This window comes from Rattus rattus, chromosome 2 (genome assembly GCF_011064425.1).
Source record: "Rattus rattus isolate New Zealand chromosome 2, Rrattus_CSIRO_v1, whole genome shotgun sequence".
NCBI classification, from domain to species: domain Eukaryota; kingdom Metazoa; phylum Chordata; class Mammalia; order Rodentia; family Muridae; genus Rattus; species Rattus rattus.
The window spans coordinates 212,785,786-212,798,350 of NC_046155.1; the positions used below are offsets into that span (position 1 = coordinate 212,785,786).

Sequence of the window (12,565 nt, forward strand, 5' to 3'; positions counted from 1 at the left end):
GAATACCCAAATTTAATGTTCTCAAATGGATAGCAAGTACAAGGCTAAAATCAGGGCTGGAAAGATGTCTCAGTAGTTAAAAGCACATACTGTTCTTCCAGATGACTGAATTTGGTTCCCAGCACCATATTGGACAGCTTACAACCTCCTTATAACTCCATCTCTAAGGAATCTGATACTTTACCTAGCCTCTGGGGCACCAGAACACTTGTGGCAGACAGACTTACAAACACGCACACAAATAATCACCCCAAACACCACCACCACCACCACCCTACCACCACCACCACCACCACCACCACCACCACCACCACCACCATCATCACCACCATCAAGGTGTGGTGCCAAGAACAACACTTGGGAGCAGAAATAGGAGAATCTATGGTTTGAGGCCAGCCTGGTTTACAAAGCAAGTTCCAGGTCAGCCAGGGCTACACCGTGAGGCCTCATCTAATTTTATATTATATATAATTATATGTAATATATGAAACATATAAAACATAATTATATATGTATACCTTATATATACCAAGCAGAATGTTTCAATTGAGATTGTTACATATATCAAAGAGCAGGAATTTTTGTTTTTAATTTTTTAGAAGCTAAAAAGAACCCAGGAAATGTTTTAAAAAACTGACTTTTGAACTTGCTTTTTCAATTGACTAAACAAGGCGGAATCTAGGTGGACATCCCCTGACACCAACTTATTTTGGTCAAGATGTTTCACTGTGCCTGTACTCTTTCTAATAATATTATGTGTGTGCATGCGTGTGCACGTGTGTGTGTGTGCATGTTCATGTGCGTTGTGTGTGTGTGTGTGTGTGTGTGTGTGTGTGTGTGTGTGTGTGTGTGTGTGTGTGTGTCACAAGCTGGAGTGCTTCTGGGCACTCCACCCCAACGCCCCCACAGCCAATGGAAAGTAATAGGCTCTCAGCAAATGTTGGAACTTCTTTTATTTCGACCATTGCCTTTTTTTTTTTTTTTTTTTGTTCTTTTTTTCGGAGCTGGGGACAGAACCCAGGGCCTTGCGCTTCCTAGGTAAGCGCTCTACCACTGAGCTAAATCCCCAGCCCCTCGACCATTGCCTTTTAACAGACAAGTCACTAGGTAGACATTTTGAAATTTATTTTTCCTAAATAGTGTTTGATAAAACAACAGGTATGTTTAACATTGCAGGGCGTGCAATAACAATATTTTTATTGCGGAAAGCAGAGCCTTTCTGGTGGCCAGGATGGCACTGTGACCTTTGATGGGCTCCTTAGTTTGGCTGTGGTGAATATTGAGTTCCTGAAGGGGTTAAGGACTGCATTACTCGAGTTACGTGAAGCAGCAGAAATTATCAGACGGTAACACAAATGGGGAAGGGGGAAAGGTTCTGTCCTGATCCACGCTTCACTTGCTCTCTAGGCCTGTACTTGCATTGTTGAGCCTGGGGGTAGGGACTGTGCCATACACCCAGGCCCCCATAACTGCTGTTGCGGCTGCAGCCGGGGACTGCCGGGTTTAAACAAAGCTGTGAGTCACACACAGCCTGTAACTGCAGGGCCAGGAAGCCCAGCTGGAGAGGCCACGCCCCTCTCTCTCCCTGTGAATCGCTGGCCGGGACAGGGGAGGGGCTGGCCCTTGCTAATGAGCAAGTTGGCAAGGCGAGACAGGAACTTCATTCCCCTCTGTGTCAGGATCCCAGAAATTATGCCCCTTCTCTCACCATGAACTGGCTCTCGAGTTCCTCGGGAGTTGTGCTAACTGCTTACCACCCCAGCGGCAAGGACCAGGTCGCTGGGGACAGCCATGCAAAGGGAGGCGACGAAGCCACCTCCAGGTAAGGAAAGCAACAACAACAACAACAAAACCCCAACCTGCCCCAGGAACAAAGTGACGGGGAAGTTGTCATGAGGGAAGAAAATCACCTCCGTACTTGAAGCCTGACCTAATGCTGCAGCATAGGCGGTTGCCTCGTTCTTTGCATCTCATTCACCCGAGTGCAAGAGAGCCCTTCTGGTCACCAGTGGGGGGCAGGGGTGGTGGTGGTGGTGGGGATGTGGCTCTGTGGCTCTCCGACCAGTCGCTTAGCAGGTGCATGTGCAAATCCTGACCGATCAAATGGCTGGGTCGGAAACACTCTCTGTGAGGTGGAATTCTTGAATGGGCTCAGAACTCCGCGGGAACTGTCAGCCGCGAAAGTCTGCCAAAAAGCAGGGAGGCTGGTCATTCTGCTTGCTGTTTTCAGAGTGGCACCCTCCGCCCCTCGCTGAAAGCAGACCGCTTGGGCAAAATGCCCAAGACAGTGGCCTGTGACTGTGCTGGTCACATTCTTCAGTGTATGCAGATTACTCCCACAGCCCAACGCACCCCTCCCTGCGCTCTTGGGATTTCAAAAGGGAGTTTTTGTCAGCCGGCAGTAAGTGTTCTGCTGGTAGAGGGAGCGTGGTTAATGTTAAATCACTTTATAGGCAGACAGGGCCAACGTTCTATAGACCATTGAGTCGCAGAGTCCTCTTTGCCTCTCTGTGTACTTTGTTCTGTTTTTCAAGGTTGGTTTTTTTTTCCCCTGCCTCTTCCTTTCTCTCCTTAATGACCTTCTCCCAAGCTGAAACTTGTAATCTCCAGTCTTAGATATAAATTGCAAATATTGGCCTGAAAGATTGCAAAAAAAAAAAAAAAAGTTAGCAGTAAGTCCAATCCCATCTTTGTTTTTTTTTTTTTTTCGGAGCTGGGGACCGAACCCAGGGCCTTGCGCTTCCTAGGCAAGCGCTCTACCACTGAGCTAAATCCCCAACCCAATTCCATCTTGATATTAAAAGTAATAGTGAAAAATTTCGTTGTTCCTGGGTGACTTAAGGCATGTGCCTTATACTGAAAGAATGTCTTCTTTCATTGACTTTCCAAATCCCTAAATGGAGGGGGGAGGTGGGGGAGGATGGGAAAAATCTAAGGAAAGGCTGTAATATTCTGGGTTAGACCTTGGCTAAGGAACTTTGCTTCTCACATGTTGCCCATTGTATTGAAGCCACTGGATGAATTCATTTCCAAAGTTCAAAGGGAGTGGCTGCTTTGGGGCCACACGTGTAACCGTTTTGTTTTGTTTGCGATTTATCAAGTGTTTCCATGCCTGCTTCTGCGGGACAGTGAAATATTCATCCTTTAGCAGCAAGCAGCCCCTAGCTTGGCTTCCTTATGACTGGGAAGTGGCTTCAGGCGGAGTGGACCTGAGAACCCGAGCTGAGTCTTAGCTCTCAATTGTGAGAGCGACTAAAACCTCTGAGACTTTGGGTCCCAACCTTCACCCCATTGTTCAAACTCAAACTCCAGAAATTCTTCAGTCGTAGCAAAGTTTCTTAGCGGAAGCTTTTGCACGGAACCATACCCACTCTTTTCCCATTGTCTGCAAGTTTGTAGCTTGTTCTGGGAGATTTAGACTTGAGGGGGTTGAAGAAATAAACGTGTGGATTGTTTTGCTTTTAGCTATTGCAGAAGCGGAACAAAGGTGGGCAGAGAAAACAGGGTAGGCAGTAGGCTATGCAATATGTGACTTGTGTCGGGCCACAGCTCTACATGGACTGTAAAAGGCAGGTCTGCTCAGGGCAGTATTGGTTACCCACCCTGTTGTGGGATTCAGTTTTCATAAGGGATAGTTAGTGAAGCTGGGGGGTGTGGGAAGAAGAGAGAAGACTGGCTTGAGGCAGGAGGGGGAGCGGCAGGGGGAACAGTCCTCATTAATTTTTAGCCTTTATCAGCTAAGCAGAACGTAGCTTAAGGAGGTTCCTTGTTTAACCTGGAAGGGGTTAAGAGACCGGAGTTGGCATGGAGTAAGGCTTCCTGGAATGAGGGAGGGATTTGAGCAGTGGAAGAGATAGGATCAGTCATGACCTCTAAGGATGGTCATAACGGATGCTGGCTATGGGTGGGTTGGCTGACCGGGAGTTTAAGCATTAGGAAGGTGCTCCAAGATTTCAGTGATAGCTGATGCCTATTTTGTAAGTAAAGCTGAAGTAAAACTCATATAAAGAGGCTGAATTAGATCCCGCATGAAAAGTAGCTGGAGGTAGCTTAAAATTCTGACCTTGTTTATCAAAATTTTTCATTTATTCTAAATAATAATATGTGCTTCTTGAATCACATGGCTTAATAGATTAATTCATATATATGAGTTAACATATATACATATTATATAACATGCTTATACACTTTATATTTTATATCTAACACAGCAAAATACAAAGGGTTCTAATTATGATTTCAGGTGTTTATAGAAAACGTTTTGATTTTTAGCTTTCTCTTGCCAAATCCTTTTTTATTGCTATTCTGGTCTTATGAACACTGAGGATGGTGAGAAATTGATATTTTGGTGAGCAGCCTGATATCATAGAACTCCTTGTGAATTACGTTATCTCAGCCGGAACCCAGGCCCTGACCTCAGATTGAAGAACTCGTCCTACTCCTGGCTGGAGCTTCCAGTTGGCAGAATTCTGTTTTTATCCTCTCAGTTGGAGAATCCTGTTTTTGTGTTTTCTTTTTTTGCAGTGTTTTTTCCTCAAGCTACCAGGACTTGAAAGAACATGTTAACATTAGTTTGCTGGCGGACTGTATGCAGATGTTTCCAAAGGAAACCACTTTTTATGGACAGCTATATTTACAAGACTTTATTTACTTACTTGTGTTTTCAGGCAGGCATCTCAATATTTGCTTTAGGAAAAAACAATTTTTCAAAAAAAACCAAACAAGCCCGTATTACTGTTCTCTTGACTCTAGCATCATGTTAAAGGGGAAAATGGCAATGGTTACTTTATATGTTCTTTCTTTTAATATTAATTTCTAGTGATATTTTCTGTCTTACTGAAAACTAACAGTTAAAAAAAAATTAATAGCTTAAAATAGGTTGGAAATGAGACCTTTGGTGGCTTGCTTGAACAAACATGGTTTTCTTTTTTTTTCTTTTTTCTCAGAGCTGGGGACCGAACCCAGGGCCTTGCACTTGCTAGGCAAGCGCTGTACCACTGAGCTAAATCCCCAACCCCCAAACATGGTTTTCATATAAGGGTTATCAGAACCCTGAAACCCAAGGCTAGAAGTCCAGTATGGCTGGATTCTTGCTCTCATAATCATTAGCAGTATGTACCACAGACCTTAGGTCTCTGCCTGTTAGTTTTAGTCTCCTTGCTGGAAGAAGTTGGATAATGGATTCATGCAAAGGGATGGGGTGGAGTCTGCCTCCGGGCAGCTTCACTTAATACTTTGAGCCACAGAGGAAATTCTTCTGTTTGCCTTGCTTGGGAATCTCATTTTGTCAAGGGTTAAGGTCAGGGCCTGGGGAGATGGCTCAGTGGTTAAGAGCAATGACTGCTCTTCCGGAGGTCCCGACTTCAATTCCCAGCAACCACATGGTGGCTCACAACCGTCTGTCTTGGATCTGATGCCCTCTTCTGGTGTTTCTGAAGACAGCTAGAGTGTACTCACATACATAAAATAACTAAATCTTAAAAAAAAAAAAAAAAAGAAAAGAAATAGAAGGTCATTTGTTTAGTTAAGAATGATTTTGGAAACTAGGTGTGGTGGCACATATCTTTGGAATGAAAGGAGGATCCAGATTTAAGCCTAGCCTTGTCTATCTACAGAAAGGTCAAGGTCAGTTTGGGTTATCTGTGGCTGCCTCTCAAAGTATCTTCCAACACAGCTTAATGAATAAATGAGTAATAAGTCAATAAAAAAATTTATGGGAAATTGGGTGTGCTCATGTATACCCGTAATTTCAGCATAGAGGAGAAAAGAGGAAGATGAGGATTTCAAAGTAATCTTCAGGTATCTATCGAGTTTGAGTCCTAATCCCTCAGCCCCTCCAATTCTCATTCACTCCCCTCCCCGGGTAAAGGGATAAGACACTGGGAAATGAAGATTAGAATAAAATTTTAGTCTTTTGAAATCTGAAAGGCCTTGGGTATGTCTTTTCTTCCACATTGGTTCTTGAGTTGGACTGAGGACTGTTCAGTCAGTCCTCAGTTGGGCTGTGAAGCCCAGAACCTCAGTGGAATGTGGGCGGGTCACCTGTTGGCAGCTAGCCTCCCTCCGTCTTCTTTGTACTTCTCTCCTCTGCCTTAAGGACCTTTGCCCAGCAGCACTGGCAAGTGGAAAGTACTGTCACTTTCCTAGTCATAGCTCATCTCTAAGCACATTCAAGTCTCACCCAATGCTTTGTTCTGTGAGCCTGTACGTTCTGTAAGTCACCCACTCCAAACACTGTCTCTGAGTTGTCACTGAGAATCAGGCAACTGTCCCTGTTCTGGTGTTTCATGGAGAATGTGACTGGGCTTGTTGCTTTTCTTCACTGTGATAGGCAAGAGAGCAAGCACCCACCTCGACTCTAGTTAGAGGCCTCAGCCCATGGGCTGGGGTTGATTTAGGCTTGAGTCAAGGCTAGGCAACATGGCAGCAGGAGTGTGGTGTTGAGAAGGCAGCCAAGGAGCAGAGAGACTAAGGGTCTGGGTTGGTAGGGGTCAGGCTGTCAAAGTCACACCTCAAGTGGTTTATTTCTTCCCATCAGGCCTTACTTACAGAAGTACTTTATTATCCCCACCCCAGTAATGCCACCAGTTGGGATCAGGGGTTCAACACATGAGCTCACGGAAGACATTTCATATTTAAACGTATGGAAAAGTATGTGTCGGAAGAGGGAGAGGTGTCCTGGAGTCGAAAATAAGCCAGGAACTGCGGCTGGTCAGGATTAGCAGGTATATGTGAGCAAGGGTTATACAGGCAGAGAGGTTAGAACGCAAAAGAGCCAGGAGCCTAGAGGAAGCCCTGGAGCTCTGGTAAGAGAAGCAGTGAGCCCTGCATGGCCAGAGGGCTGGAGAGAAGGAAGCTACCGGACAAATGATGGCTCTGTGAGCTGTTGGGACTTTCTGATTAGAATTTTTAAAAAGACAGGAAGACACGGAGGGAGGAAGGTTTTGAGAGAGGAAGGACAAAGACTTCAATTTCAAAAGGTCATAGGGCTTGATTATATAAATTGGAGAAATAGCCCCACATAGGAGGTGGAACCGACAGTGGCCTGGACTAAGTTCTTAGTCATTGCAGCAGTGGAGGGAGTGGGTCGCGAACTCTTGGAGAAGAGTCTGCCGGATTTCCTGATGCCTGATGTATGAGCAAACTCAGATAAAGGTTGTGTGAATTTTGAGCTACGTTCTTATAAAGGAGAGACTGCTTACTGATTTAGATGGAAAAACTTCCTGCAGTGTGTAAGGAGGTTGTGTTGAGGAGAGAGTTGGTCTTTTGAATTGGTCTTTTTGCTAAATATAAGTCTTGAATTAAGAAAAAGGCATGATTTTCTTTCCTTGAGGAGGTCAGCATTTTTGTCTATTTCTCCTGGGACTGGGGATTAAACTCAGGGACCTGTGCTTGCCAGAGAAGCGCTCTACTACTGAGCGATGTATCCAGCCCAGGGCCACCATTTTCATGTGACTCCCCATGGTGTTTGAAAATCCTATGTTCCATGCCATTAGTAATTCCTTCCAAATTTGCATATTTCCTGAAACATTATTGCGCAAAAAGGATATTTGTTGATAAGTTTTTTTTTTAATTGCAGCTGTTTAAAAGATGTTTCCTGATGCCACATTTGTAGGATGTAGTAAGGAAATGCAATCTTTGTACCCATCAATGTGGTTAATTGTTTTCAATGACACAAAGACTTTTTTTTAATTAACCACCAAATGCCTTTGGTCTGTAGTGCAGAATCTCCCTACCTCTTGAGTTGTTAAGATGCACATACTCTAGATTGGGCAGATCTTACCTGCATTTAGGCAGCAAAACATTGCCTCTTCATTGTCTACATCTTTACATGATGATTGTGGTATATGCGTGTGCGCACATGTCTATGTGCATGTGTGCATGCGTGCATGTGTATCGAGGGGGTAGAGGGAATCCTTTAACGTTATCTTTGTGGAACTTGTTATAGGTTTATGGTTTTAAGTTATAAGAACTAGTGATCTTATAACTGCACCCCCCTGCTCCAGCCTCCTGAAAAAACACCCCTCTTCTTCATACACAGTGCTCCCTTCTCTTACTGTTCAGACTCTGGCCTCTCAGTGGGGCTTGATCTCATTGGCAAGGTTATCATTGTTCTTTGATTTTCTTGCATTTATTTACCTGGTGTGTGGTATATATGTAGGTGTGTATGTGTGTATGTATGTGTGTATGTATGTTTGTATGTATGTATGTATGTATGTATGTATGTATGTATGTATGCATGTGATAGACTGTATGTGCCCCATCCTATGTATGGAGGTCAGAGGACAACTTGTGGGAGTTGGTTCTCTTTTACTGAATGGACTCCTGGGATGCTCAAGGTTGGCATGGTTCTTACTCACGGTGCTGTCTTACCAGCTCTTAGTCCTCTTTTTATGTGTCAAGTTCTCTTACCGTTTGTTCTACTAAGTGCCGAAGCAAAACAGACTCAACAATTGCTTGTTTAGCGTGATACGTAGTTTTGGGAATCACCTGCATGACATCTGTATTTACGTCACTTTTAATAATCAGTGGAAGACCAGAACAAACGATCTGTCTTAGTTCTCACTCACTTGTAGGCTGCAAACGTCCGTATCATATGTTAGGACAAACCCCTTGTGCACTCAAGGCCGAGGCTGCCCTGCTGGGAGCTCTTTTACTAGGCTTCCTACTCTTGAGTGAGGGAGGTTTCCTTACATCTGCTGCTCCGCTTACTGATTTAGCTTTACTTAAGGTCCCGAGGAAGCGGTCTCTGCCATTTTTGGGGTGTTACTATGTATGCTCAGAGCTGTGGAAATCTAAGCTCACGGGTCTTGCCCTGCTCGTTTGCAAGGAGGAAGAAAAACGAAGATGGTGTGGTGACAAGCCCCACTTGAATTTCTACATCAGACGTTTACTCTCCCGGTCCAAACCTTCCATTGCAAACAAATGCTTGGAGGTGTGCTGTTTTGTTTTGTTTGATGGATCCGGAGCCTTTTCTTCCAGTAAGAGGAGATGGAACAGTAGAAGAGATTATTAGAGGAGAAAAAGAATGAGCCACAGTGTCTGGAGTGAGTTTGGGCAAGGGGAGCAGAACGCATGTCTAGTTCCTCGTGTGGACGCATTTGCTTCAGTTAACTACGTCTGTCACTTCGAGCTGGCCAGGTACTTATTTATAGACGTAAACAGGAACCACGGAGAACTGTCCGGCCACTCCCAACATCTGGAATCCTTTCAATACCAACTCCACTGAACTATCTGTGTGGAAAGAACGGCAAACCTCATGTCTTGCAATTGTATTTTAGAGCTGCTTTGGGGTAGAGAAGAATATATTTCTATAGGGGAAGTGGGGTTTATCATATACCAGGGATCTCGGTCACAGGGAAAGGACTCAATCTCTTTTTTTGTTCAGTGACTGGTCATGTGGTATCACTTGTGACAGGCTTGTTCTTTCTTTTTTTTTTTTTTTTTTTTTTTTTTTTTTTTTTCTTTTTTTGGACTGGGGACCGAACCCAGGGCCTTGCGCTTGCTAGGCAAGCGCTCTACCACTGAGCTAAATCCCCAACCCCAGGCTTGTTCTTTCTTCAAGACCATTCCCCATGACACCGATGGTGCTTCAGTGGTGTCTTTCTATCACCTTGTGTCTTAGAGCTAACTGAATAAACCATGTTTTTAATCAAACATTTAAATTAGGATTGTATTTGCCCATCTCATCCAATTTTTATGCATATATATGGTGAGAGAGAGAGACAGAGAGAGACAGAGACAGAGGGACAGAGAACTGAATGTACAGTGTGTGTGTACAGGGAGGTGTGAGTAGGGAAGCCGGGGGCGGGGGCGGGGCATGTTAGGTGTCCTGCATTATCCTCTCTACCATATTCCTTTGGGACAGAGTCTCTCATTAAACCTAGACCTGAGTTTGTGGTCAGAAAGCCCCACTAGCCTTTCTGTCTTTATCAAGCCCAGGGCTGGAATTAAAGGCATGTGGGGGAGAGAGAGTTAGAGTCATGTGAGTGGCTACGCCCAATTTTGTGCCTAGTGCTGGAATCCAAACTCAGCTCTTCGTGCTTATAGCGAGCTCTATTACCCATTTAGCCCAACTAAGTCAAAGCGAGTTCCCAGGCAATGGGCTATGGGGTCATTCCGGGTCATTTTAGAGGGGAGAGCCTGAGGAGAGAACAGGTTCCCATAGGAAGGGTCTAGCATCTTTTCTAAGAGAACGCACTTGGAAAAGTACTGGAAAGCCCTTTTGAGAGATTAATGTGTTAATAATTTCAGAAATGAATGTTTGCTTTCACCCTTTTACAGGATAACATTTTTTTATCTTAAAAAGCGTTTTTGGAATAAGTCGGATTACCTGTTTTAAGAACTATAAAGAATGCACAAAAAGTGTCTTAAGTGGGGGGGTGGTTCACAGTATCAAAAGTTAATTTGAGTAAGTGCTTTGAGCGGGCTTTGTTTCTTTTTTACTTTTGGAGCATGTAAACTCATAAATCATTAGTCATCTTTAATAAACTAGGAAGCTCTCTAGGGCAGCAAGGAAAGCTGTTTGTTCATGAGCCTCCAGGAAAAGCCTGACTGTGCATGGCCTGAGTCCTTGTGGGTACATCACTCTGGAGCTAAGTACTTAAGAAAAGAATCATTTTATACTTCTTTTTTTTTGCCCTTAAAACATATGTATATATTTAATGAACAGCTGCTAAACTCAGAAACAGGAAGTAATGAATGCTTCCTGGAACGGATACCCACAGATATGCCCTTTTAACAAAAAGGTGTGAAAACATGACCTGGAGAGATGGCCCACAGGATAAAGGCATTCACTGTCAGTCTAACCGCTGCCCAGCTGATGGCCTGAGTGGCATTCCTGGGACCCGGGACCCTGCATTCCTGGGACCCTTCCCACATGATGGAAGGACAGAACTGACTCATGTCCGCCGACCTTCCAGTGTGGAATCTGTAAACACATTACCACTTCTCCCTGTGTGATTCATAGTGTATTTTCTTCAGCAGTCTGCTATACACTAGGCTGTAGATTTGGAAAGTGTCTTCCTAGTCCGTTCTCAGACGTTTTCCTGCACCCAAACTTTACGTGATCTGCAAACTCCCGCTTCTAAAATGTCCACAAGAACAGGCTGCTTTGCTCCCAACTCAGAGGGAATAGGGCAAGCAGCTGGGAGGACGGAGTGAAGTCAGACAGCTGGAGGTCCGAGCCAGGAGAGCCACGTAAAAATGCAAAGGCCGTTTTCCATAGGGGAAAAGAAAGCACGTGACCTGTAGACGTTCTGCGGATCCTGAAGTCACCCAGTTCCGCCTCATGGTTAATAGGTTCCTTTTTATTAGGCAGAAAATAGCACTTATCTGTAGCACTGCTGCTCGGAGAGACATGTTCTAATTTCCTATTGAATTTGGGACTCAACTTTCTGAACCCAAATAAAATCGTCAACCCTACTTGGTGGTTACTGTTCAGCATATACTTACTTAACTGTTCTTTGCTCTCTGACTTTCTGTAAAGGAAAAGTAAATGTTTTCCTTATCTTTTTGTGTATGTGTTTAGTTTAGATTTTCTAAATATAATATCCTTTCCAAAGCATAAGGGACCTTGGCATGACTCCGATAGCTGTCTTTCCAGGTCCCCTACACACGTCACAGGTCTCCTACACATGTATGCATTTTCATTAGGGATCATGTGCCTGTTTACACTTGCTAGTTTCTTAAAACCATGGTTTTTTTTTTAAAAAGACAGGGTCTCACTGTGTAGTCCCGTGATCCGTTACTCACTATGTAGGCTAGCTTGGCCTTGAACTCACAGAGTCTCTCTCCTGTTTCTCCTTCCCTAGTGCTAGAGTTGAAAGCATGTAGTAATATGCCTGGCCTTCCTTTTAACACTTCAAGAATTCTCTCCCCTCTCTCTTTCTCTGTCTTTTTTTCTCTGTCTGTCTCTCCCTCTTTCATCTATCTATCTATCTATCTATCTATCTATCTATCTATCTATCTATCTATCTATCTATCTATCATATATCTTCCATCTATCATCTATGTATCTACCCTTGATCTTAGCTAAAAGGCTGAGAAGTGATCATCTGTGTGTCTGTGTGTGAATGTGCACGGGTGCCATGGTGTGCGTGTAGAGAGCAGAGGATGAGTTTTCTGAGTAAATTCATTTCTTCCACCCAGCGGGTACCCAGAATAGGACTTAGGACTTCAGCCTTGGTCGTAAGCTGAGTGGTCCCGCTGGCCCTTGTCATTTGTTTTGGAAGAGTCAGAAAGGTGGAGATTAATCTGTGTTCTCGGTGATCCTAGTCGAATCAGTTTTGAACTGGTATGGAGTACTTGAGTAAAGTAAGACGTACTTTACCTCAGGCTGTGAAACAACTAGGATGGAAGGGCTGGGGAGATGGCTCAGTGGGTAAGGACTTACTGAGTAAGCACGGTTTGAGTTTGGATCCACAGAACCCGCCGAAAGCCTGGGACAGAGCAATCCCAATGAGATGGGAGATGGACAGTGAGGCAAACCCCAGAAGGTTATGGACAGCCAGTGTGCTATACACAGCAGGGAACAGTACAAGACCTACCCATGTACTGGGGCATG

The 12,565-nt window shown here is 44.3% G+C and overlaps 1 protein-coding gene across 1 annotated transcript in view; it reads left to right on the top strand.

Moving 5' to 3' along the window:
* Nucleotides 1-1,604: 1,604 nt before the first annotated feature.
* Nucleotides 1,605-12,565, top strand: part of Arhgap18 (Rho GTPase activating protein 18) — a 147,041-nt gene continuing 136,080 nt past the window's right edge. Inside the window, exon 1 of the mRNA XM_032894913.1 lies at nucleotides 1,605-1,822. Coding sequence (XP_032750804.1) covers nucleotides 1,710-1,822 — 113 coding nt within the window. The 5' untranslated portion in view covers nucleotides 1,605-1,709. The remainder of the gene's footprint in view (nucleotides 1,823-12,565) is intronic.